We start from the raw sequence: 26,343 nt of genomic DNA, 5'->3' as shown, positions 1-26,343 counted from the left end.
TGAGAGGGGATCTCATAGAAACGTTTAAAATTCTGACGGGTTTAGACAGGTTAGATGCAGGAAGAATGTTCCCAATGTTGGGGAAGCCCAGAACCAGGGGTCAAAGTCTAAGCATAAGGGGTAAGCCATTTAGGACCGAGATGAGGAGAAACTTCTTCACCCAGAGTGGTGAACCTGTGGAATTCTCTACCACAGAAAGTTGTTGAGACCAATTCACTAAATATATTCAAAAAGGAGTTAGATATAGTCCTTACTACTCGGGGGATCAAGGGGTATGGCGAGAAATCAGGAATGGGGTACTGAAGTTGCATGTTCAGCCATGAACTCATTGAATGGCAGTGCAGGCTCGAAGGGCCAAATGGCCTACTCCTGCACCTATTTTCTATGTTTCTATGTTTCACCAAGGCCCTGTACAACTGCAATAAGACCTCCCTGCTCCTATACTCAAATCCCCTAATTAAGAAGGCCCACATGCCACTTGCCTTCTTCACTGCCTGCTGTACCTGCATGCCAACTTTCAATGACTGATGTACCATGACACCCAGGTCTCGTTGCACCTCCCCTTTTCCTAATCTGCCGCCATTCGATAATATTCTGCCTTCATGTTTTTGCCACCAAAGTGGATAACCTCACATTTATCCACGTTATACTGCGTCTGGCATGCATTTACCCACTCACCTAACCTGTCCAAGTCACACTGCAGCCTCTTAGCATCCTCCTCGCAGCTCACACCGCCACCCAGCTTAGTGTCATCTGCAAACTTGGAGATATTACACTCAATTCCTTCATCTAAATCATTGATGTATATTGTAAATAGCTGGGGACCCAGCACTGAGCCCTGCGGCACCCCACTAGTCACTGCCTGCCATTCTGAGAGGGACCCGTTTATCCCTACTCTCTGCTTCCTGTCTGCCAACCAGTTCTCTATCCACGTCAATACATTACCCCCACTACCATGTGCTTTAATTTTGCAGACCAATTTCTTGTGTGGGACCTTGTCAAAAGCGTTTTGAAAGTCCAAATACACCACACTCACTGGTTCTCCCTTGTCCACTCTACTAGTTACATCCTCAAAAAATTCTAGAAGATTTATCAAGCATGATTTCCCTTTCATAAATCTATGCTGACTTGGACCCATCCTGTCACTGCTTTCCAAAGGCACTGCTATTTCATCTTTATTAATTGATTCCAACATTTTCCCCACTACTGATGTCAGGCTAACTGGTCTATAATTACCCGTTTTCTCTCCCTCCTTTTTTAAAAAGTGTGTTACATTAGCTACCCTCCAGTCCATAGGAACTGATCCAGAGTTGATAGACTGTTGGAAAATGATCACCAATGCATCCACTATTTCTAGGGCCACTTCCTTAAGGATCAGTAACCAATGACACAGATTTAAGGTAATTGGCAAAAAAACCAGAAGCAACGTGAGGAAAAAGCTGTTATGACTTGTCATGCACTGCCTGAAAGGGTGGTGGAAGCAGATTCAGTAAGAACTTTCAAAAGGGAATTGAAAAATACTTGAAGGGGGGAAATTTGCAGGGCTATGGGGAAAGAGCAGGGGAGTGAGACTAAAGTGGAATAGCTCTTTTAAAGAGCAAGCACAGGCATGATGGGCCGAATGGCCTCCTTCAGTGCTCTATCTTTCTATGAGTCTATGATTTCCATTGTCCTTTGCGTGAAGAAGTGCTGCCTGCCATCACACTGAATGCTCTAGCTCTAATTTTAAGGTTGTACCTCCTTGTTCTCAACTCATCCACCAGAGGAAATAGTTTATCTCTAGCTACCCTCTTAAAAGGCAAGCTTGGGCCCTAAGTCAACAAGATCTTCTCTGCACAAAGTGTGATTCACACATGGAATGGACTTTCAGATAGAAAGGTGGAGAGAGAAAAAAAAACAACCATTTAAAAAACATTTGGATGCTGCAATGGGGTGAATCGGAGGTTGTTCAGGGTGGTCAAACGTAAATGAGCAGAGTGGTTTTCCACATCCATAATTATCTTGTTATTTTATGAACACCAAGAAGAGCATTAAGACCATATTCTATACTCACCCTACGTCTTCAATGGCCTTGTTTTTCTGAATTGCTTGTGCTAATAATTTCCCTCCTTCGCTTGTGAGTTTGTTGAGTCCAATTCTACAAAAGCAGATTGATGGAAACTTTCATATTAAATATTTTGTAAAGTATTTTATTTCAGCCTCAAATATCAAACCTGAAGTTTCCTCTTTTCCTTCCCCTGACTCTTCACCGCTCACAAAATGTATCCATACAGCAGAGAGTTAGAAGAGGACTTGTCTCTAGGCTGGTAGAAGTTTGGAAATGGCCGCTTCTGCAAATGGCAGCTGATCAATAGATCAATTGTTAATTTTAAATCTGAGATTGATAGATTTCTGTTAACCAAAGGTATTAAGAGGGGCAAAGGTGGGTATATGGAGTAACATCACATCAGCCATGATCCCATTGAATGACGGAACAGGCTCAAGGGACTGAATGGCCTGCTCTGCTCCGATGTACCCATGATGGGCACTGACAATGGTTAGGTTTTTCAACTTTGCCCAATTCAACTAACACTTTGCTTCAGAAAGATTTCTCCTCTTCCCAGTTCTGCCACTTCAATTCTCCATTCTCAACTAGCTTCTGCTTTGACAGATCTGGATTATTGGCTGTGAAATTCTCGAAGAACTGTGTAAATAGACATTTTGATCTCCGGTTTGTGCTGGGTCATCACAATCACGGAGGGGAAAAGGCCGGAATTTTCCCATCAAAATATGGGTGGCTTTGGAGCTTGGGGGCAGTCAAATTGTTAAAAATGTGAATCCCGACCTGATCCTGCCTTTAACCCGCCCATTTCCGGCTTTGCCAGAGGCGGGACGGCGGGGGGCGGGCAGCCAACCCGCTGCCAGGGGGCGTTACCTCAATTTAAATATTGTAATGAGGCTGGAAGCCTTTATTTTCCCCGTCCATTTTGATTTTAACTGCTTGTGGACAGGTTTCATACATTCGTGAAACCCGGCAGTTAAACAGAGACAGGGGACTGCTGCATCCATCCAGGAGATAAATAGCTTTATACCTACCTCCTAGATCCAAGTTCCCGACCCAGGAGGCCTCCGATCACCTTCCCAGGCTTCCGACCCCCACTGTGAGGCCTCCCCCCGCACCTCCAACGATGATAATGAGGCCGGGCCCGATCCTCTCTTCCCCCTCCTCCCGCCAATCCTCTTTCCCACCCCCTCCCATGACCCACCTCCTGCCGATCCCTCTACTAGATCAACTCCTCACAACTGAGGCTTACCTACCCGCAACCAGCCAGCCCCTCAAGCTGGGTGGCTGCGGGCAGGAAACCGAGGCCTCATATTCAAGTTAGGCCCTGCTGGTAAAATCGGCAGGGCCTGCGGGAAACCCAGCCTTCTGGGTTTCCTGCCCACCTTGGGACCCCCCCTCCCCCACCCCCGAACAAAATTCCGTCCTCAGTCTCAGCAATTCTCACTTTGACTCTTCTGGGATGAGAGGGTTGTCGTAAGAGGAAAGATTGAGTAGATTGGGCCTATATTCTCTGGAGTGTAGAAGAATGAGAAGTGAGTAGGTGACCTCATTGAAACATATAAGATTCGGAGGGGGATTGACAGGGTAGATGCTGAGAGGTTGTTTCCCTGGGCTGGGAATCTCGAACTAGGGGGTTATAGTCTCAGGATAAGGGGTCGGCCATTTAAGACTGAGATGAGGAGGAATTTCTTCACTGTGAATCTTTGGAATTCTCTACCCCAAAGGGCTGTGGATGCTGAATCGTTGAGTATATTCAAGGCAGAGATAGATTTTTGGACTCCAGGGGAATCAAGGGATATGGAGATCTTGTTGAATAGGCTGAAGGGGCCGTATGGCCTGCTCCTGCTCCTAATTCCTATGTTCTTAAATTCTTAGGCCCTGAACTTGGTGGAAGCTAAGTTCCGCCCAAGTGCCATCTAAAGGACCGCTGAGTTACCTGACGGTACTTTGGTCGGGAGTTTGATGGAAAAGTCCTGGAAAGACCGCCTGGCGGCAAAAAAGCGACTTACGCTCTGAATGTGGGCGGCAGCGGGTGGGAGCTCCCAATCTTGGCGGCAAATACAATCCTCGGCAAAGTACCGCCGAGGATTGATTCGGGCCCAGGGTGGGCTGGGGGGGTTGGGGGGGGGGTGGAACATAAAAAATTAAAAATTCTCAAAAAATAAAAAAAGAAACACTGAACAACCTTCAGGGGACCCCATCCACCAGAATCACTGGGGAAAAAAATTAAGAAAAGAAGGTTACTAATCTTTTTTTGCAGGTCTTTTTACTTACCATTGAGGTTAGACCTGCTTCCTTCCTGCTGCATCGGACTCGCGCTCGGACCAAACTGGCAGCTTGGCGGGCGGGAGGACACTTACGCACGTTGCGCGCCAGCGGTCGTCGGCAAGCGGTTCCCAGTGGTCTTCCCTCCCCACCGGCGGGAGGCCTCCGCCAAACTCGCTCGGAGGGGAGACTGCTCAGAAAACTCGCCGGCAGCGGGCAGTGAGTCCACCAAGGTCAGCCCCTTAGTCTTCCTCTTCCTCGAGAGATAGTATCCCTGGTGTAGAATTACAGTGGGGCTCTCATGAGCTCCCATCGTAACTTCAGCAGAAACCCTGGAAAAACGGCATACCCGGCTCTTTATGCAATTTATCCAGGGTTTCCTCTGATCTCTCGCCAAAGCTATGGAAAGAGATTGGGAGAACCCTGCGGAAATTCTATCCCAATATTGATTTCGCTCTTGCCAGTTTTCACCCCTCTCTTTAAAGAACTGTTGGACAACAAGAGGGCAAGGTCCATCTATTCACCTTCTACCAACCTGGCAGTCGCATGGTACAATAATAATGGAGTTGTTGACCAATCATACCAATCAATATCTATCAAATAATAAAAAAGAAAGACTTGGATTTATATAGCGCCTTTCACAACCACCGGACATCTCAAAGCGCTTTACAGCCAATGAAGTACTTTTGGAGTAGTCACTGTTGTAATGTAGGAAATGCAATTTGCGCACAACCAAGCTCCCTCAAACCACAATGTGATAATGACCACATAATCTGTTTTTTTGATCGAGGGATAAATATTGGCCAGGACACGGGGAATAACTTCCCTGCGCTTGTTTGAAATAGTGCCATGGGATCTTTTACATCCACTTGAGAGAGAGCAGAAAGGGCCTTGGTTTAACCTCTCATCTGAAAGACAGCACTGCCAACACTGCAGTGCGCCCTCAGCACAGCACTGGAGCGTCAGCCTAGATTTTTTTTGTGCTTAAGTCCCTGGAGTGGGACTTGAACCCACAACTCTGTGACTCAGAGGCAAGCGTGCTACCCACTGAGCCACAGATGACACTATCAGTGGGTAGTCTGCAACGGACACAGATTCCACTGGATGCTTGCTGGATCGCAGCAGGAAGTGGCAACCTTGGCTAATTTTCATCTTCTTAATCTAGGGGTGCTAAGGCCAATTGTAATTTCCCCCATGTGTACCCTGGTTGGGGTCAGGCAGCTCAGTAAAGACTGAAGTTCACATTGTGACCTTCATGGTCAGAATGGCTCAGAGACTCATTGGAGAAACACACTCAGCTATTGGAGAAATTCATAGTCTTTTTAAGCAGATTTAGGACTTTGAAAGACAACTCCCGTTAGATTAAAATGGATTTGAATAATGTTTCTCCCTCCCTAAGAGCAGCTGCTGAACGAACACAAGGACTTCCCATCTAGTCGGTTAAAGGAACAAACCTACGTCCTATTATTCTGTAGCACTGATATAACTTTTATATGATCAAACTAACCTGCTGTTTGGTAACGACACTTCAGCTGTGGCTCAGTGGTGGCACTCTCGTCTTTGAGTCAGAAGGTTGTGGTTGTAAATCCAACTTCATAGACTTAAGCCCATAACATCCAGGCTGACACTCCGGTGCAGTACCGAGGGAGTGCCGCACTGTCGGAGATGTTGTCTTTCAGATGACCAAGGCCCCATCTGCCTTCTCTAAAAGATCCTGTGGCACTATTCGAAGAAGAGCAGGGGAGTTCTCCCTGATGTACTGGCCAGTATTGATTTCTCAATCAATATCGATCGCTCAACCAATATCACTAAAATAGATTATTTGGGCATGACCTCGTTGCTACATTACAACAGTGACTACACTTCAAAAAATACCTCATTGGCTGTAAAGAACTTTGGGAGATCCTTGCTATATAAGTGCAAGTTCTTTCTTTTCTTTAATGGGTTTTGCGATGTTTATGAGATGCTATAATATTAACCAATTACATTTCTAAAGTTACAAACATTCCCTGGTGTTTATATAATGTTTTTGTAGTTTCAGTTTGCTATTGGTTGTCCTCAATGTCACCATTAACATTAAACACAGCACAAGTAATTTGCGTAAATTTTGAACACATTTCTTACTTTAACATTCGAAGATTTGGGCATTCTTCAATGATTCGGGCGACAAACAGGGCACCAACATCAGTGATCTGATTCCTGTACAGGCTGGAAAAATAACACGCCTTGTTTAAGAGAGGTGACTTAACAGTGGAGCAAACCATATACTGGCAATTAATTGCAATCTGCCCTGGCATCATCATTCACTACCTTGAGTTTGTGAACAGGGGTAATGTGATGGAATGTCCTGAGGTCGTGAAAGGCACTATATAAATGCAAGTTTTTTTAATAATATTGTTTATGACTGGCTCAAATGAAAAAAATGGTAGAACTAAAAGGTACCCATCCCCTCCATAACCATCTTCGAGAACAAGCTGGTCTGCAGGTATAAATCATGGACTTACTCAGTGAGCACCCATGTATAGGATAGTGTATAATATAACAGGAAACATATTGTAACATTACAGATGTCAGTATTAATATCTTTGTATTGTGAGAATGTGTTCAGTGTGATAGTGGCTAACACATGGTTTAGATTAGGTTGTTAGGATTCTGCTGGGGAATGTTAAGTACATGGGGCTAGGTTTTCTTTGGGCTTGTGCCTTTATTGACGCCCCAGAGGGGCAGTAATGGGTATGCAAATTAGTTCCGGCCAGGCGGCCAACCTCCAGCGCCCCTTCGAGAAATTAGCTGCCGGTTTTGCGGGGGCGCTGAGCAGTACTGCCCGGGAGCGTCGAGCCGATGTGCAACGCCCCCAGTTTCGACAGCGCTATGATTTTTGTTTGGAGCGGGACCCATAGCACCCTGTAGAGCACCATAGTGGGATCGTCTGGGAAAGCTGGCAGTCTGAGCTGTTCCGGCCGTAGCAAGGGAAGGAATGACTACATGAGGTAAGTGTGATTAGTTTATTTTTGCGATTTATCTATATGTGGAGTGAGCAAGGCATTGGGAATGTTTTTTTGCTTTTTTGGCAATTTTCTTTTTCTTCAGAGAAGTCTCTCTTAGAGCTCTCCAAGGCCGGCTCTTTAGCAACGGATTTTCAGTTGCTCAGCCGGCCTAGTGCCCTAAGAGAGGTGTGGAATGCCTCCCTTAGTGCTCCACTCCACACTCAGGGCCCAGCTGCTGAATTTTGTGGCTGCAGACACAAACCATTTCCCGGCACAAACTTTACCGCCCCCTCGTCATTATCGTCCGAAAAAGCCTCCAACCAAAAATCCAGCCCAAGGTGTCTGCCTTCCAATACTTGCGTATGTATTATCGTTAGTTTGGAGCCAACATGTGTATGTTTCAGCTGTTAAGGTATGATTTTATATCTAAGCAAAATTCTACTTAAACAAAGCCTACATTCCAGTGAGAATGGAGTGTATGTGTGGTGACACACTGCCATATACAGGTGTATTGACATATAGCACATAATGATCACATGATAATCTCAGAATTGATAGGATTAGAGTAAGTCAGCTGGCATTGTCCATCTAGGTGTATAAATAGGCTCACTTTCAATAATTCTTTGGTATTCCGTGCTGAGAATGCATCTGGATTGGGTAGAATTAAAGGTGGACCCAAGGGATATCCTGCTAGTAAGTAGATAGATGTGTTTGCACTTTCTGTTGCTATTAATAAAACCAACAAGTTGATTTATCTTTGGCATCTGAATCTATATAATTTAAATACATAAACTTGGTTGATCTAACGCCATGCATTAAATGTGCATTCTCTGGTGTGGTGAGGTGTTTCTGCAAAATAAAGAAAAATGTTTTCAAAGCGCTTTTTCATAAACATAGATTTTTGTCTCTTATCGACTGGGCGTTGAGCCTGGGCGGAGCGCAGAGAGGAAAATCTGACAGGAAAGGATCACTGCAATTGCAATTGCCAGAAAGAACAGCCGCTGGGTTCTGTTGGACAAGCATTATTCCCACTCACCACCACCCAACCCCCCCGCCCCCCACAACCTCATCTCCACCCGTCTGATTTTTCTCTCTGCGCCTGGCCTAGGCAAAACTCAATGCCCAGTCGATAGAGACAAGAACCTGCCCACTGGCCCTTCAAAAACAGATTCATTCTCTGCAGAATGATTGCCTCGGTTATGCTTTTCACAGAGTGCATTGACATGATGGTCATGAAGTGCCCCGTAGTTCCAGATTTTCACTGCAGTTTGTGTTAGAAAATGCTTCCTGATTTCACTCATAAATGGCCTAGCTCTAATTTTAAGATTATGCCCCATAGTGACAGGTATAATCACTACTAGTAATCTTACCAGTGACAGTCAACACAAGTGACAGAGATACAATAAGTAACATTCTCAATGTATTTTCTAATACAAAAAAGACTCCCGTCGCATGGATTTTGTTGTCATAGAAATAGGTTCCGACACTTGTGTTTGAATTTCAATTCTTTGCTGTTCTGTGATTTTACTTCAGGAAAAATTATTATATATGGAGTAATTGTTATATATTTACTGAGATCCTGTGAATGCAAGTAAAAATTAAGGGTCGAAATTCATTTGATTTTGAACATACCAGGACAACAAAGCAGGACCCAACACTGTCAAAGTATCTAACAAGTGAGCAGCTGTGAACCCAATGCTGAAGTACAGGCTTTTCACCACTAGAGACAGAGTGAGCTATTCAGAACATGGGAACAGGAGTAGGCCATTCAGACCTTCGAGCCTGTTCCACCATTCAGTTAGATCATGGCTGATCTGTACCTCAATTCCATTTACCAGCCTTATCTCTATACCCCTCGATATGTTTACCTAACAAAAACTTTTGACCGGTCTTGAAATTTTCAATTGACCCAGTAACCACAGCGTTTTGGGAGAGTTCCAGATTTCCAGTAGTGTGTGTTAAAAACTGCTTCCTGGTTTCACTCCTAAATGGCCTAGCTCTAATTTTAAGATTTGCCCATTTGTTCTGGATTCCCCCACTAGAGGAGTTTCTCTGCATCTACCCTGTCAAATCCCTTTATCATTTTGAACACCTTGATCAGGTCACCACTCAACCTTCTACAGTCAAGGGAATACAAACCAACTTAATGCAACCTGTTCTCATGATTTAGCTCTTTATGTCCCAGTATTATTCTAGTGAATCTGTGCTTAATCTCCTCCAAGGCCAATATATCCATCCTGAGATACAGTGCCCAGAGCTGACTGCAGTACTCCAGATGGGGTTTGACCAAGGCTCGGTTCAAATGAAGCATAACTTTGTATTCCAGATCTCTTTAGATAAAGGCCAACATTCCATTAGCCGTTTTGATTGCTATTTGTGCACTAGCTTTGTGATTTGTGTATATGGATTCCCAAATCTCTCTGCTCCTCCACAGTTCGTAGTTTCTCACCGTTAAGAAAATATTTTTATCTGTCTTTATTGGATTCAAAGTGGATGTCCTCACACTTCCCACATTGACCTGGTCAATGTTTCCAAGAAAGTTAGCCCCACATCTAGTCTGGTTTATTGCAGCTGCAGAGATAACTGTAATCAAAGCTATTATGAAACTTTTGTGTTAGCTGTGGCTCAGTGGTTAGCACTCTTGCCTTTGAGTCAGAAGGTTATGAGTTCAAGTCCTGCTCCAGAGACTGAAGCAGAAAATCAAAGGCTGAGAATTCAGTGCTGTAGTGAGGGAGCGCAGTACTGTGGGAGGTGGCATCTTTTGGATGAGTCTGCTCTCTCAGGGTGGGCATAAAAGATCCCGTGGCACTATTTCAAAGAAGAGCAGGGGAAATCTCCCCAGTGTCCTGGCCAATATTTATCCCTCAATCAACGTCACTAAAACAGATTATTTGGTCATTTTTCCCCTTGCCGTTTCTGGGACCTTGCTGTGTTTGGCTTCTGCCTTTCCTACAACAGTGACTACACTTCAAAAGTATTTTATTGGCTGTAAAGCACTCTAGGACGTCATGAAGTCAGGAAAGCCATTGCAAGTCTTTCTTTTTTACGGTTAAAGCAGAATTACTGGCCGGGTTCTCCGTTTGCATACTCAATAATCCTGATCACGATGGCTGCTGATTTGCTGAATTCCTTCTAGAGAGATCTGGACCTGTTTCTGCCTGGGTGCAGATCACCTCATACATCAGGGCCAGAGTGATCTGGACTAGTGTTGATCGCCTAAAAGGCTCGGAGAGAAATGTCTCAGATTTTCCCACGACAAATTGGCCTGAGTTTTTACCTGGTGTTTTACCTCACCCAGGAGATCACATGGAGACAGAAATTGCAGTGTCTTCAGCGTACGCCATCCTAATACTTCTTAAAGGCCCCGCAACTTCCGGGTTTCCGCATGCACTTGCGCGAAAATCCAGAACTTGCAATCTGTCAAGATATGCCTTGACAGATCATACGAACTGACTGGAAAATCGCTTTTGTTGGGGCAGAGTTGGGCTAATCGCCCAATAACAGCCCAACAATTGCCCATGAAACTCTTACGGTTGGTAAAAGCAGGCATAGGGCCTGCTTTCAACAGCATAAGGGTTATTATAAATCTTAAATTAAAAAAATTTAAATAAAAAATGATGCACAAACACTTAAAATTAGTTTATGCAAATATTGGCCCAGATTAAAGTGTTACAAATTATTTTCAAAAAATATAATTTTTATTTTATTTCTTATAATGAAGGGACTTTAATTTGAATTTGAAAATCAGAACATTTATAATTATTTGAATTATCTAACTTGTTTAATTATTTGGGGATTCCGTTCGGAAATGACGGCAATGGAATCCTCCTTTGTGATTGGAGGACCTGGCCCATGTGATCCCAGGGACTCTTCCGAACCGCCTGCGTCCTTGGGATCCGTGAGCCTTTACGCAGGCGTTCACCTAGAGACCCTAGCAGCCTGGGGGCCTGGAGGTAAGTTCAGAAATATTTTGCGGGTCGGGGGTGTACTCCAGAGGCTGAATGGACCAAAGGGTGTGTTCCTGTTTGTCACTGTTTGTATTGAAATGAAATGGGTTGGGGGAGGGGACAGCACACAAGTCAACAATCACAGCCACCATTTCAAAACCGGTGCTTATCGTACAAATGTGCAGCGATTTTCTACCAGCCCAATGTGTAGCCCATCGGGGCCTAGGGCACTAGGAGGAGGTAAAGCTGGAGCAAGAGGCATGAAAATCTGGGTCTCAGCCCAGAAGGTCCACGGAACCCACAGCCCCACCTTTTCCCGGTAATCTCACCCCAACCCCAGATACTCCAACAGAGTCAGGAGCAGCTGAAAGGGATTCAGTTCTGTGGCAGCTCGGTAGGCTGAGGGTTTACAGCTATAATTCAGATTGATCTCACATAACATTGCACATTAATTGTACACAAGTATATTTACTCTCGACTTACCCAAGGATTTTAATAATCTTGTACTTTGTGAGTTCTTCAGCCAGTACCTTAACTCCATCATCTGTGACCTGGTTTACACTCAACCTGAGTTTAATGACAAAGAACTCATTAGAATGACCAATCGCAATTATACACCACGTACAAAATACAAACATGGTTGCGAGCCGAGCTCTTGTGGCATTGCACATGAGAAGTAGTGTAGACTTCAGGTGAAGTGGGGTTAGAGGGCTGGGCGATAATTGGACCAAAGAAGCAGATGCACATATTGATTATTCGTCATAATACAGCCAGAATTAAGGCGAATTACTGGCCATTTTGTACTTGAAAAGTACTCAATTTGGTTATTTTTGCATTTTGGGTAAAGATAGACATACAGCCGAAGAGTTATCTTCAAACTTTACTGCAATGGCACATGTATTTATGTGGGCAAATATTCCATGTAACAATAAAAAAATAATAGTCTGATGATGTATAGGATAGGAATGTAAAGAAAGAAAGACTTGCATTTATATTGCACCTTTCACGACCTCAGGGCATCCCAAAGTGCTTTCGAGCCAATGAAGTACAGCCATGATCTTATTGAATGGCGGAGCAGACTCGAGGGGCCATATGGCCTACTCCTGCTCCTATTTCTTTCTTGTGTTTTAAGTACTTTTGAAGTGTAGTCACTGTTGTATTTATTTGCTTTGTCTTATAACACTCCTGTGAAGTGCCTTGGGATGTTTTACTACGTTAAAGGGGCTATATAAATGCAAATTGTTATTATTGTTGTAATGTAGGACACGCAGCAGCCAATTTTCACACAGGAAGTTCCCACAAACAGCAAAGTGACCTTTTTGTCATATTTTTGTGTCAATTTTTTTTTTTTATAAATAAATTCCTATGCACATATTTACAATGGAATTTGCCTCTGTAAACTTGTCATGTTGTAATGACACCCTCCTGCCAGTGGTAGGGCGATATCACCTCCGTTTTTCATCTCTCAATTCTTGAGCCCATTCTGCAGAAAAACGCCGATGCTCCAACAACTCGACTTCCCAAATCGCAGTCGCTTTTTGTAGGGGTCTGAGGGTGTATCGATTATATTCTTTAAGAAAGGGCCCTGTGAATGTATTCCATAAGTAAGTTTGTGCATGAAGGAATTCTGAGCCAATTTGTTACTCAGCGTGTCAGAGAACAACTGCAATGTTTCCTTCATGTTAACTGATCTTTAAAGATTCACCCTCCAATGTTCCCATTTGTAATGTATGCATCTGTGAGCATGCTCACAGGTTTGTAGAGCTGTTGCATCGGTTAAGGTTCCCGAAGTTATATTTGGTCATTTGTGGGTTCTAGTGCCACACAGCTTTATTTGTTAATTTAAAACCGTTGTAGAGCTGTTGCATTGTGAGTGGCTTAGCCAATCACGTGATGCTCACAAGACTCAATAAATCCCCAGTCAATTGAGTCTAGGTCATCCACAATGAGATATGAGCCGCTAATGTGCAGTTTGATTGCTAAACCTTTGATAATAATGCAACTAGTTCTTAATAGCAATGTGTTGCTATGAATTCTTAAGCCAAGAACCCATGAAGCAAATACATTATACCATTCTTGCTGCCTGTGGATTGAACTTCACAATGTTACAGGAGGGAGTTCTACATAAAATGTCTGCTCCCAGGCAACAGGAAAACAACAGAACTGGTGGTGATGAGAAACATTGTTAAGTTTACAGGCACCTCCCTCTTATAATGCATAGAATTATGGGCAATTCAGTGGAATATAAAATTCTGTTTTGAATTAAAGTGGTTTGTAAACATATCTATCCAATCCGCAAGCCTTGCCTTTAGCATTCTGTATATCCTTCACATCTTTCCAACTATTTTCTTTTTGAATAACAGCTACCAAAATACTTTTCTGCATACATCTATATGCAAAATAACAGTGTAGTGCGAGAGAAGTGAAAGGAGTCACAGGATGCACACGTTCATAGATCCTTCTCATTTTGTTGCTGATCTTTCATAATAACAACTTGTATTTCTAACACGCCTTTATTGTAGTAAAACCACCCAAGGCACTTCACAAGAGTGGAATCAAACAAAAATTGGCAGTATGCCAAAGGAGAGAGCTGTACTGGGAGGAGCTTCTTAATGGAGGAAGAAAAGGTGGAGAGGAGGAGAGGTTTTGGGAGGTAATTTCAGAGCTTAGGGCCGAGACAGCTGAAGGCATGGTTGCCAATGGTGGGGGGAAATGACATCGGAGATGCGCAAGAAGCCAGAGTTGGAAGAAACAGAGTTCTCGGAAGGTTGGAGGGCTCAAGAAGGTTCCAAAGATCGGGAGGGGAGAGACTATGGAGGGATTTCAACACGAGGCTGAGAATTTTAAAATCAAGCAGTTGCTGGACTGGGAGCCAATATAGATCAGCGAGCACAGGGGTGATGTGATGGGTGAAGCGGACTAAGTAGAAGTTAGGAAATGGGTAGCAGACGCACTCCAGAAAGTGAGTGTGTATTGATGACTGCAGCGGCGGGAACATCACAAAAACATATGCCACTCTTTCGCTCAACTGCGGCATCGTGCTCAAGTCAAAGGTTATCCTGGATTTCAAATATTGTGTCTTCTGCTTTACAGTGAGGACCCAGCAGCTCAAACCCACCTTTGTAATCCTATTCTTGATTTCCTCAGGAAGAGCAGAATAGAAAGACGATGGTATTGTTCATCTTAGAACAGAGAAGGTTAAGAGGAGATTTAATAGGTGTTCAAAATTATGCAGAATTTTAATAGAGTTGATAGGGAGAAACTGTTTCCATTGGCAGGAGGGTCGAAAACCAGAGGACATACATTTAAGATAATTGGCAAAAGAACCAGGGGAAAATGAGGAGAATTTGTTTTACACAGAGAGTTGTTATGATCTGCAAAGCACTGCCTGAAAATGTGGTGGAAGCACAAGAACATGAGAACAAAAGAAGTATGGCCATTCGGCCGTTCGTCGAGGAGGCAGGTGAGAAGGCGGGAGTCCGGGGCAGTGACTGAGGCCTATAAAAAGGCCCAGCATTCATCGAGGAGGCAGTCGAGGAGGCGGGAGTCCGGGGCAGTGACTGAGGCCTATAAAAAGGCCCAGCATTCATCGAGAAGGCGGGAGTCCGGGGCAGCGTCCGAGGCCTATAAAAAGGCCCAGCGTTCGTCGAGGAGGCAGTCGAGGAGGCGGGAGTCCGGGGCAATGACTGAGGCCTATAAAAAGGCCCAGCAGGAGATCGAGGAGGCAGTCGAGGAGGCGGAAGTCCGGGGCAGTGACTGAGGCCTATAAAAAGGCCCAGCATTCGTCGAGGAGGCAGTCGAGGAGGCGGAAGTCCGGGGCAGCGTCCGAGGCCTATAAAAGGGCCCAGCGTTCGTCGAGGAGGCAGTCGAGGAGGCGGGAGTCCGGGGCAATGACTGAGGCCTATAAAAAGGCCCAGCAGGAGATCGAGGAGGCAGTTGAGGAGGCGGGAGTCCGGGGCAGCGTTCGAGGCCTATAAAAGGGCCCAGCAGGAGATCGAGGAGGCCAGCTGGTGCAGCTGCAGCAGGGCGAGAAGGCAAAAAAGGAGAAAGAAATTGAAAGGTGACGTCACAGCCAAGGGGGTAAGTGATTGGCTGGTGATTGGTAAGTAGTTTTTCTTTTTCTTTTCTATATCAGTAAGTAACCTTTTAGCCTTGTTGTTGCCAAACTAAGTTTATCTAGAGGTTAAGTCATGTCAGGACAGCTCGGACACGTCTTATGCTCCTCCTGTACTATGTGGGAAGTCATGTCCCTGAAAACTACGTGTGCGGGAAGTGTATCCGGCTGCAGCTCCTGACGGACCGCATTGCAGCACCTGACGGACCGCATTGCAGCACTGGAGCTGCGGGTGGATTCACTCTGGAGCATGCACAATGCTGAGAATGATGTGAATAGCACGTTTAGTGAGTTGGTCTTACCGCAGGAAAAGGGTACAGCCAGATAGTGAATGGATGACCATCAGGAAGAGCAGTGCAAGGAAGGTAGTGCAGGGGTCCCCTGCAGTCATCCCCCTGCAAAACAGATACACCGCTTTGGGTACCATTGAGGGGGATGACTCACCAGGGAAGGGCAACAGCAGCCAAGTTCATGGCACCGTGGGTGGCTCTGCTGCAGAGGAGGGCAGGAAAAAGACTGGGAGAGCTATAGTGATAGGGGATTCAATTGTAAGGGGAATTGATAGACATTTCTGCGGCCGCAACCAAGATTCCAGGATGGTATGTTGCCTCCCTGGTGCAAGGGTCAAGAATGTCTCGGAGCGGGTGCAGGGCATTCTGAAAAGGGAGGGTGAACAGCCAGTTGTCGTGGTGCATATAGGTACCAAAGATATTGGTAAAAAAAGGGATGAGGTCCTACAAGACAAATTTAGGAAGCTAGGAGCTAAATTAAAAAGCAGGACCTCAAAAGTAGTAATCTCAGGATTGCTATCAGTGCCATGTGCTAGTCAGAGCAGGAATCGCAGGATAGCTCAGAAGAATACGTGGCTTGAGGAGTGCTGCAGCAGGGAGGGATTCAAATTCCTGGGACATTGGAACCGGTTCTGGGGGAGGTGGGACCAGTACAAACCGGATGGTCTGCACCTGGGCAGGACCGGAACCAATGCCCTAGGGGGAGTGTTTGCTATTGCTGTTGGGGAGGAGTTAAACTAATACGGCAGGGGGATGGGAACCTATGCAGGGAGACAGAGGAAAGTAGAATGGGGGTAGAAGCAAAAGAAAGAAGAAAAGTAAAAGTGGAGGGCAGAGAAACCTAAGGCAAAAAGCAAAAAGGGCCACATTACTGCAAAATTCTAAAGGGGCAAAGTGTGTTAGAAAGACAAGCCTGAAGGCTCTGTGCCTCAATGCGAAGAGTATTCGGAATAAGGTGGACGAATTAACTGCGCAGACAGCAGTTAACGGATATGATGTAATTGGCATCACGGAGACATGGCTCCAGCATGACCAAGGCTGGGAACTCAACATCCATGGGTATTCAACATTCAGGAAGGATAGACAGAAATGAAAAGGAGGTGGGGTAGTGTTGCTGTTTAAAGAGGAAATTAACGCAATAGTAAGAAAGGACATTAGCTTGGATGATGTGGAATCCGAATGGGTAGAACTGTGGAATACCAAAGGGCAGAAAACGCTAGTGGGAGTTGTGCACATACACCAAACAGTAGTAGTGAGGTTGGGGACAGCATCAAACAAGAAATTAGGGATGCGTGCAATAAAGGTACAGCAGTTATCATGGGCGACTTTAATCTACATATAGATTGGGCTAACCAAGCTGGTAGCAATATGGTGGAGGAGGATTTCCTGGAGTGTATTAAGGGTGGTTTTCTAGACCAAAATGTCAAGGAACCAACTCGAGGTTTGGCCATCCTAGACTGAGTGATGTGTAATGAGAAAGGACTAATTAGCAATCTTGTTGTGCGAGGCCCCTTGGGGAAGAGTGACCATAATATGGTAGCATTCTTTATTAAAATGGAGAGTGACACAGTTAATTCAGAGACTAGGGTCCTGAACTTAAGGAAAGGTAACTTCAATGGTATGAGACGTAAATTGGCTAGAATAGACTGGCGAATGATACTTAAAGGATTGATGGTAAACATTTAAAGATTACATGGATGAACTTCAGCAATTGTACATCCCTGTCAGGAGTAAAAATAAAACGGGGAAGGTGGCTCAACCGTGGCTAACAAGGGAAATTAGGGATAGTGTTAAATCCAAGGAAGAGGCATATAAATTGGCCAGAGAAAGCGGTAAACCTCAGCACTAGGAGAAATTTAGAATTCAGCAGAGGAGGACAAAGGGTCTAATTAGGAGGGGGGAATAGAGTATGAGAGGAAGCTTGCTGGGAACATAAAAACTGAGTGCAAAAGCATCTATAGATATGTGAAGAGAAAAAGATTAGTGAAGATAAATGTAGGTCCCTTGCAGTCAGAATCAGGTGAATTTATAATGGGGAACAAAGAAATGGCAGACCAAATGAACAAATACTTTGGTTCTGTCTTCACGAAGGAAGACACAAATAACTTTCCGGAAATACTAGGGGACCGAGGGTCTAGCGAGAACGAGGAACTGAAGGAAATCCTTATTAGTCAGGAAATTGTGTTAGGGAAATTGATGGGATTGAAGGCCGATAAATCCCCAGGATCCTCTGCATCTCAGAGTACTTAAGGAAGTGGCCCTAGAAATAGTGGATGCATTGGTGATCATTTTCCAACAGTCTATCGACTCTGGATCAGTTCCTCTGGACTGGAGGGTAGCTAATGTAACACCACTTTTTTAAAAAAGGAGGGAGAGAAAAAACAGAGAATTATAGACTGGTTAGCCTGACAGTGGGGAAAATGTTGGAATCAATTATTAAAGATGAAATAGCAGCGCATTTGGAAAGCAGTGACAGGATCGGTCCAAGTCAGCATGGATTTATGAAAGGGAAATCATGCTTGACAAATCTTCTAGAATTTTTTGAGGATGTAACTAGCAGAGTGGACAAGGGAGAATCAGTGGATGTGGTGTATTTGGACTTTCAAAAAGCTTTTGACAAGGTCCCACACAAGAGATTGGTGTGCAAAATTAAAGCACATGGTATTGGGGGTAATGTATTGACGTGGATAGAGAACTGGTTGGCAGACAGGAAGCAGAGAGTAGGAATAAACAGGTCCTTTTCAGAATGGCAGGCAGTGACTAGTGGGATGCCGCAGGGCTCAGTGCTGGGACCACAGCTCTTTACAATATACATTAATGATTTAGATGAAGGAATTGAGTGTAATATCTCCAAGTTTGCAGATGACACTAAACTGGGTGGCAGTGTGAGCTGTGAGGAGGATACTAAAAGACTTCAGGGTGACTTGGACAGGTTAGGTGAGTGGGCCAATGCATGGCAGATGCAGTATAATGTGGATAAATGTGAGGTTATCCACTTTGGGGGCAAAAACACAAAGGCAGAATATTATCTGAATGGTGGCAGATTAGGAAAAGGGGAGGTACAACGAGACCTGGGTGTCATGGTACATCAGTCATTGAAGGTTGGCATGCAGGTACAGCAGGCGGTGAAGGCGACAAATGGCATGTTGGCCTTCATAGCTAGGGGATTTGAGTATAGGAGCAGGGAGGTCATACTGCAGTTGTACAGGGTCTTGGTGAGGCCTCATCTGGAATATTATGTTCAGTTTTGGTCTCCTAATCTGAGGAAAGACGTTCTTGCTATTGAGGGAGTGCAGCGAAGGTTCACCAGACTGATTCCCGGGATGGCAAGACTGACATATGAGGAGAGACTGGATCGACTGGGCCTGTATTCACTGAAGTTTAGAAGAATGAGAGGGGATCTCATAGAAACATATAAAATTCTGACGGGACTGGACAGGTTAGATGCAGGAAGAATGTTCCCGATGTTGGGGAAGTCCAGAGCCAGGGGTCACAGTCTAAGGATAAGGGGTAAGCCATTTAGGACAGAGATGAGGAGAAACTTCTTCACTCAGACAGTTGTTAACCTCTGGCATTCTCTATCGCAGAGAGTTGTTGATGCCAGTTTGTTAGATATATTCAAGAGGGAGTTAGATATGGCCCTTATGGCTAAAGGGATCAAGGGATATGGAGAGAAAGCAGGAAATGGGTACTGAGGTGAATGATCAGCCATCATCTTATTGAATGGCGGTGCAGGCTCGAAGGGCCTAATGGCCTACTCCTGCACCTATTTTTCATGTTTCTATGTTTCTAATTCCCTGTTTTCTCTCTCCCTCCTTTCCTTAATGGTGGGCCTACATTCGTTACCTTTCAATCTGCAGGAACCGTTCTAGAATCTATGAAATTTTGGAAGATGACAACCAAGCATCCATTATCTCTATAGCCACCTCTTTCAAAATCCTAGAATGCAGGCCATCAGGTCCAGGGGATTTATCAGCTTTCAGTCCCATTAACTTCTCCAATACTTTTTTTTTTACTCATACTAATTTCTTTTAGTTCCTCATTTTCGCTAGAATCCTGATACTCCACTATTTCTGGGATGTTTTTCGTATCTTCTTCCGTGAAGACAAACACAAATTATTTGTTTAATTTCTCTATCATTTCCTTATTCCCCATTATAATTTCTCCTGTCTCAGCCTGTAGGAGAGCCACATTTATTTTTACATACCTAGAGAAGCTTTGACAGTCTGTTTTTATGTCTCTCGCTAGTTTACTCTCATATTCTATTTTCCCTTACTTTATCAATTTATTGATCCTCCTTTGCTGAATTCTAAAATCCTTCCAATCCTCAGGCTTACTGCTCTTTTTGGCAACATTATAAGTCTCTTCCTTTGATCTAATATTATCTTTAACTTCTCTTGTTAGCCACGGTTGGACCACTTTTCTTGTGGGGTTTTTGTGCCTTAAAGGAATGTATGTATGTTGTAAATTATGTATTAATTCTTTAAATGCTAGCCATTGCTTGTCTACCATTATACCTTTTAATGTAGTTTCCCGATTTACCTTAGCCAACTCTCCCCTCATACCTACGTAGTTTCCTTTGTTTAGATTGAAGACCCTAGTTTCAGATTTAGCTAAATCACTTTCAAACTTAATGTAAAATTCTATCATATTATGGTCCCTCTTCCCTACAAGGTTATTAATTAACCCTTTCTCATTGCACAATACTAGATCTAAAATAGCCTGTTCTCTAGTTGGTTCCGCAGCGTACTGGTTTAGAAAACCAGCTTGTATTACATTCCATGAATTTGTCCATCACACTATTACTGCAAATTTGGTTTGCCCAGTCTATATGTAGATTAAACCCATGATTACCATATTACCTTTGTTGTATGCACCTCTAATTTCCTGATTTATACTCTGCCCTACATTACCACTACTGTTTGGGGGCCTATAAACAACTCCCACCAATGTTTTCTGCCCCTTGCTGTTTCTTAACTCCACCCAAACTGATTCTACTTCTTGATTTTTGGAGCTAAGATCCTTTCTCTCCACTGTCTTTATCCCATCCTTTATTATCAGGGCTACCCCTCCTCCTTTTCCATTTTGCCTATCTCTTCTAAAAGTTAAGTATTCTGGAATATTTAGTTCCCAACCTTGGTCAATTTGCAACCACGTCTCCATAATGGCTATTAGATCAAACCTATTAATTTCTATCTCTGCTATTAATTCATCCATTTTGTTGCGAATGCTTCGCGCATTCAGATATAGTGCCTTTAGCTTTGGCTTTTTTTCTATTTTTCCCTGATGTCACCTCAGTCAATAATGCCCTATTACCCTTGTTACTCTCTCTGTTCCTTCCTGACCCACTCTGCTTATTTTTACCCAAAACTCTGCTCTGGAGCCTTGGCATTTCTCTTGCTGCTTTTAAATTTACTCTTTCCTGAATCCTCCCACCGCCTCTGCCCACACCCTTCATTAGTTTAAAGCTCTGTCCACTGCCCCAGTTATTCGATTCGCCAGGACACTGGTTCCAGCCCTTTAATAAAGGCAAACATACCATTTGCTTTCCTAATTGCTGGCTGTACCTGCATATTAACCTGTTGTGATTCATGTACAAGGACACCCAGGTCCCTCTGAATAACAATATTTCCCACCATTTCTTTCCCCATTTAAAAAATATTCAGATTTTCTATTTTTCCTACTAAAGTGGCTAACTTCACACTTCTCTACATTATATTCCATCTGCCATGTTCTTGCCCACTCACTTAACCTGTCTATATCCCTTTGCTGCCTCTTTGTGTCCTCCTCACAGCTTACTTTTCCTCCTAACTTTGTATCGTCAGCAAACTTGGATACATTACACTCGGTCCCCTCATCTAAGTCATTGATATAGATGGTAACTGGCTGAGTCCCAAGCACTGATCCTTGATTCAATAGTAATTTTCAAAAGGGAACTGGATATATGCTGGAAAAGGAATCATTTGTAGGGCATTGGGGAATAAGTATCTATTTTGTTAAAAGGTGATATTTCAGTTCTTATCTAGTCATGAAACATTGCTGTTTGTGAGAGCTTGCTTATGCACAAATTGGGTGCCGTGTTTCCCACATTCCAACAGTGACTACACTACAAAAGTACTTCATTGGCTGTAAAGCGCTTTGAGACATCCCGTGGTCATGAAAGGCGCTATATAAATCCAAGTCTTTCTATTTTCTTTGCTTTTTATAGGGCGCACTTTTAACATGCGAGATGGACAGAATCTTTGTCTATCAACTTGGCTCAGTTGGTAGCACTCTCTCTTCTGAGTCAGTAACTTGTGGGTTCAAGCCCCATTCCAGAGACTTCAACACATCATCTAATCTGACACTTCACTGCAGTACTGATGGAGTTGTACATCATCAACTTTGACAAAATATTAAACTGAACTTCCATTTGCCTGTTCAGATGGCCAACATTCTTCCCTAAACCAAAACAGATTAACTTGGCATTGATCTAACTACTGTTTGCGGGATCTTGGTGTATGACATTGAGTGCCATATTAACCTACATAACAACAGTGGCTACAGTTCAAAAGTAATTCATTGGCTGTAAAGGACTCTGGAATGTCTTGGGGGATGCAAAAGGTGCTCTATAAATGCAATTCTTTCAGGGAATGCTGCACTTTCAGATATGCCATCTTTCAGATTAGATATTAAATCGATGCCCTGGCTGCCCTCTCAGGTGGACATAAAAGTTCACACGGCACTATTTTGAAATAGAGCAGTGGAGTTCTCCCCCTGGCTTCTTGCTAATATTTATCCCTCAACTAACATCACTTAATAAAACAGATTATCTGGTCATTTATCACATTGCTGTTTGTGGGACTTTGCTGGGTGCAAATTGGCTGCCACATTTCCCTACATTAACACAGTGGCTACACGTCAACATTATTTAATTGGCTGTAAAGTGTTGGGATTATATTGAGATCGTGAACGGTGCTATATAAATGCAAGATCTTTCTTTCATTTCTTTCTATATACATGACACAACAAATACTTTGATACAGGGAGTTAGAACCTTTTCATGAAGAATGAAAGAAAATGTATGAAAACATACCTAACCACTGTGAGCTTATCGAAACAAGGAATTAGTTCTTTCACTCCATGGTCATTGATATTGTTATTGTCCAGTTCAAGTGCAATTGGTTTTTTACGATGGCGCAAGATATTTGCGATTGCACTGCAGTCGGCAGAGAAGGCATTGCAGAAGGTAAGTTTGATATAATCAGCGCAAATCCCCTTAGCTGCGAGATTGGCTACCTCTTCGCTTTGGGTTTCAAAAATGTAGCGCATCAACCAGACAAAACGGGGCAAGGCCTGCACTTTACGGATTTCCTGGAATGGTGACTGAGGAAGATTTTTTAAGTGTGTCTTTACACAGTCGGCAAGGTAATCCTTGAGCGCCGACCTCTTCCTTTGGACACTTCCCGCGGAAGCCAAATGTTTGAAGAAGTCCCTCTTAGTTTTAGACAATAGTCCGCAAAGGAAAAGAGTCGTGAACTGCAAATGCTCATTTGTTTCAAATGGGGCCTTTCTGTGGTGCGTGTTATAGCCAAAGCATCGTAACAAAATAACATTGACCCGGGCTCCAGTCATGTGGCTATCACATTTGGCAAAAAACTTAATGGTTTCCCTCGCACTGATTTCCTCGTCTACCACCAAGGAGAATGCAGTGAAAAATGACTGCAGGGTCAAATGAAGGAACTCATAAGTCGATTGGTTCCCACATCCGTCATAATGGCCTGCAGGTTTGACAAAGCCCAACTGTAAATCCTCCTCTGAGATGTAGGCCGCTGAGATTTGCTCCTGACTGAAGATGAAGTTGCTGTTTTCAATCCCCTCTTTTGCCAATTTGCCCAGTCTCATTAATGCATCCCTCTTTGCTTTGAAGGTCTCACTTTGACTGTTATTTCTTTTGTTAAATCCCACCTTGAATGAACGGTTTAGGAAAACCTCTAACATCAACAGGTAGATGTCAGTCAGCGTAACATAATCCGACAAGCCCTGGGAGCTACACGTGGACTGAAAGTGTTCGTAACATTTAAATATAATCCAGCAAAACAACGGCACTGAACATAGACTGCACAGGTGAGGGTTTGCCTCCAGCTGGGTTAAAACCAAAGTTTGATGGGTCTCGTTTTTGAAGAACTTCTTCAAATACCGCAGCAAATGGTCCTTGGAAAAGCCCTTCAGTGTCACTCTCTTTCTCACCATTCTCAGAGGTAGGTTTGTGCCAGTCCTTGCTGTCAATATTTTTTTAGAACCTTTTAATAACTTTCCTCTGAGAAGGTTCATCAACAGAGCCACAGGATGCGTGGGGTCAAAAGGCGATGAGATGTCAGGGATATCATTTAGGTCACAGTCCACATTAAGTTCATCAAACCCATCCAGTGTGAAGAGAACAGAAGCTGGGTGTTGCCGGATGTAACTGAATATCTCATTGGCGTCTTTGTCAGGGTAACAGTTGTACTTGAACAGTAGATCTCTGAGTGAGATCTTGTCTTCCTCCTTAAAGCTGTTGAATAGTCGGCATCTAAATTTGAAGAAGAACTTAACATCAATGGACAGCTCCCCTTTGGACCACAAGTTCTGAAGTCTCTGGAGCAGTATGGTCTTACCAACCCCAGCATCTCCAGTTACAAACACCGTTTCTGCATCTTCATTGATGACTCCAGTGTCACTGAACAGATCCTCCAGGTGGGAGATGTTTCCTTGGGTTTCATTAACTGCGTTGATTAATTCCATCAGAGTCTCAGTGTAAGTATCATCCAGCAAGGTGTCCTCTTTCTGGACATACGAAGTGACGAACTTTGTGTCCTGCCATAGATCATGTTTAATCTTTTGAATGTACTGGCACACTAGAAACAGAAATGAAAAGTTATTACAATCGATTTTTAAATCTGTCAATCATAAACATCCAAGCAGGCCTGTATACCACTTTGGTCAACTGTTGATATAGATACCAGATCGGAGAGGTAAAAACGATCAGGCTGGGGCTCTGAGTGAAAAAGCTGAGTGGTGACCTAAGGGGGTTTATAGGGCAGATCTAGAGATGTTTCCACTTGTGGGGGAGACCAAAACTTGAGGCCTTAAATATAAGATAGTCACTAATAAATCCAATAGAAAATTCAGAGAAACTTCTTTACCCAAAGGGTGGCAAGAATGTGGAGCTCGCAACCATAAGGAGTAGTTGAGGCAAATAGCATAGATGCATTTTAGGGCAAGCTAGATAAGCAGATGAGGGGAAAAGAAATAGAAGGATATGATGATAGTGTTAGATAAACGGAGCAGTCTCGTGTGGAACATAAATGGCGGCATAGACCAGTTGGGTCGAATGGTTTGTCTCTGTGCAGTAAATTCGATATATCTCCCAAATATCATCTTAAGGCTACCGTTTTGATAAGAGTATTGTTCATGGACAGACCCATCTATGTTCACCATTCTCTCTTGGTCTTTCTGAGCCACTCTCCAAATATGATCAAGAGCACAGGCACATGACAAGCTCACAGGGAGGAGGGGGGCAGGGGGTGGGGAAATTATAATGAAATGTTAATAAGACACAAATTGTAAATTTTGTTTCTGCCTTTTACATAGGTGATGGCAAGAAGACAACTATGGAGAAAAAAGAATGATGCGTACAATCCAGCAGGTTAGATCACTAACAGTTCAAAGTGTTGTATAATTAATAAACTGGTCGATCGCCCATTGTGTTGCACAGGAAGAGCGAAGCCCAAGTGTAGTCTTCGGGTGAGTGGGGGAGGGGGCAATTCGAGAGCAACGGTAATTGGACCAGGGTCCATTTTAAAAATCGTATATTCTGTCCTTATTTTTGTATTTGCATTATAAATTTCTATATCCACATTTATAGCAAGCTGCCCATGTAAACTTGTCAGGCTGTAATTACAATTACACTTTCCTGCCAGTGGTGTTCCTACAGTGCCACAACCAGGAACAAGGTGTAATTACAGAGTGGCAGGTTTTCATCAGGATCTACAATGGAAAAAGCTCAAGGGAAGCATGAATAGGTGCAAGATTTTGAATAAATTAATTGATTGGATATGTGCAGGAAATACTTACCAGCGTCTGTAATAATTACTGATTTGGTGTGTATGTGTTCTGACGGCTGGTACTCTATTTCTTTCAACCATGGGCTAAGGTCGGTGTAAACCTCACTGGCCTGGTACAGAATGTGTAGGAAATACTCTGCTGTTTCTTCTCCCTTGCTCTCAACCAAATCCAATATGTTCCGAACCTAAAAGAAAGCAAGTTACAGTGTAATGGTTGACGCATACTTTCACCAGGAGTCATAAGTCAATCTGACAATACAGGTGCTATATACGGTCAGTTTTGGACAGTCTCGATCCAATTCCCAGTGGGCTTATATCGACAGCTCAAAGCTGTCCCTAATTTGACCCAACTTGGCAATCTTTTTTGTTGTGGGAAATGGAAAATGTTGCACTAGTACAGGAGTGAGTGCTTATCTGAGGTTGAGGCTGAGGCACATTGCTGGGAGTAGAACTGATTTAGATCAGCTAAATCAGCCAAGCCTGGAATAGCCTGGTCTGCATGGTTTAGTTACAACAGTGACTGCACTTCAAAAGTACTTCACTGGCTGTAAAATGCTTGGAGACATCCGGTGGTCGTGAAAGGCGCTACGTACATCCACGTCTTTCTTTCT

At 43.7% G+C, this 26,343-nt stretch overlaps 1 protein-coding gene across 5 annotated transcripts in view; it reads right to left on the bottom strand.

The window, feature by feature from the left end:
• nod1 (nucleotide-binding oligomerization domain containing 1) overlaps positions 1–26,343 on the bottom strand; it is an 86,047-nt gene that overhangs the window by 22,011 nt on the left and 37,693 nt on the right. For 4 of the 5 annotated variants that reach the window (XM_070880518.1, XM_070880521.1, XM_070880516.1 and 1 more), the window contains 5 exons: positions 25,743–25,917; positions 22,723–24,523; positions 11,727–11,810; positions 6,434–6,517; positions 2,054–2,137 (listed from right to left, as the gene is read on the bottom strand). In XM_070880518.1, the coding sequence (XP_070736619.1) occupies positions 2,054–2,137; positions 6,434–6,517; positions 11,727–11,810; positions 22,723–24,523; positions 25,743–25,917 (2,228 nt within the window). The remainder of the gene's footprint in view (positions 1–2,053; positions 2,138–6,433; positions 6,518–11,726; positions 11,811–22,722; positions 24,524–25,742; positions 25,918–26,343) is intronic. The other variant, XM_070880520.1, reaches the window with a different exon arrangement.

Source organism: Pristiophorus japonicus, chromosome 5 (genome assembly GCF_044704955.1).
Source record: "Pristiophorus japonicus isolate sPriJap1 chromosome 5, sPriJap1.hap1, whole genome shotgun sequence".
Taxonomy (NCBI): Eukaryota; Metazoa; Chordata; class Chondrichthyes; family Pristiophoridae; genus Pristiophorus; species Pristiophorus japonicus.
This window is presented reverse-complemented; position numbering and strand designations above follow the sequence as displayed.